We start from the raw sequence: 1,140 nt of genomic DNA, 5'->3' as shown, positions 1-1,140 counted from the left end.
ACACCGCTGGTGAGATCTCTGAGTGTACACTCGTGTTTACTATCTATATGTATACTAATGTACACCGGTTTTAACATCATGTGTACACCGATGTGAACATGTGTATACCGGAGTTTAGATCTGCTTCCTGTGCGCATCAGCATCAAGATCATCCTATGTGTACCATTGCGAAGACCGAAGCTGTCACACATCCATCCACACGATCACGCATTCATATCAAGCCACTCTCCGTTATTAGAAACCACGTTAAACTGGCCGGTTCTCGACGATATCCACATCACGCATCTACAAGCCTCCCGGTGTACCAAGCTGGAATGGCAATCAATATGAATCCACTTAGGATGGTGGCTTGTCAATATCCACTTAGGACGGTGGCTTGTCAATATCAACTTCGGATGGTGGCTTGTCAATACCCACTTCGGATGGCGGCTTGACAGTATCCGCTTCGGATGGTGGCTTGTCAGTATCCACTTCGGATGGTGGCTTGTCAGTATCCACTTCGGATGGTGGCTTGTCAGTATCCACTTCGGATGGTGGCTTGTCAGTATCCACTTCGGATGGTGGCTTGTCAACATCCACTTCGGATGGTGGCTTGTCAATACCCACTTCGGATGGCGGCTTGACAGTATCCACTTCGGATGGTGGCTTGTCAATATCCACTTCGGATGGTGGCCTGTCAATACCCACTTCGGATGGCGGCTTGACAGTATCCACTTCGGATGGTGGCTCGTCAATATCCACTTAGGACGGTGGCTTGTCAATACCCACTTCGGATGGCGGCTTGACAGTATCCACTTCGGATGGTGGCTTGTCAATATCCACTTGGGATGGTGGCTTGTCAATATCCACTTCGGATGGTGGCTTGTCAATATCCACTTGGGATGGTGGCTTGTCAGTATCCACTTATGATGGTGGCTTGTCAATACCCACTTCGGATGGCGGCTTGTCAGTATCCACTTCGGATGGTGGCTTGTCAGTATCCACTTAGGATGGTGGCTTGTCAATATCCACTTCGGATGGTGGCTTGACAGTATCCACTTCGGATGGTGGCTTGTCAGTATCCACTTAGGATGGTGGCTTGTCAACATCCACTTCGGATGGTGGCTTGTCAATATCCACTTCGGATGGTGGCTTGTCAAT

The 1,140-nt window shown here is 49.3% G+C and overlaps 1 protein-coding gene across 1 annotated transcript in view; it reads right to left on the bottom strand.

The window, feature by feature from the left end:
* Positions 1 to 363: 363 nt before the first annotated feature.
* Positions 364 to 1,140, bottom strand: part of LOC138864813 (opioid growth factor receptor-like) — a 2,054-nt gene continuing 1,277 nt past the window's right edge. Inside the window, exon 3 of the mRNA XM_070133416.1 lies at positions 364 to 673. Coding sequence (XP_069989517.1) covers positions 364 to 673 — 310 coding nt within the window. The remainder of the gene's footprint in view (positions 674 to 1,140) is intronic.

The sequence above is a fragment of the Penaeus vannamei genome, chromosome 18 (assembly GCF_042767895.1).
Source record: "Penaeus vannamei isolate JL-2024 chromosome 18, ASM4276789v1, whole genome shotgun sequence".
In the NCBI taxonomy this organism is placed as follows: domain Eukaryota; kingdom Metazoa; phylum Arthropoda; class Malacostraca; order Decapoda; family Penaeidae; genus Penaeus; species Penaeus vannamei.
Note: the sequence above shows the minus strand (reverse complement) of the source record. Positions and strands in the feature narration are given on the sequence as shown.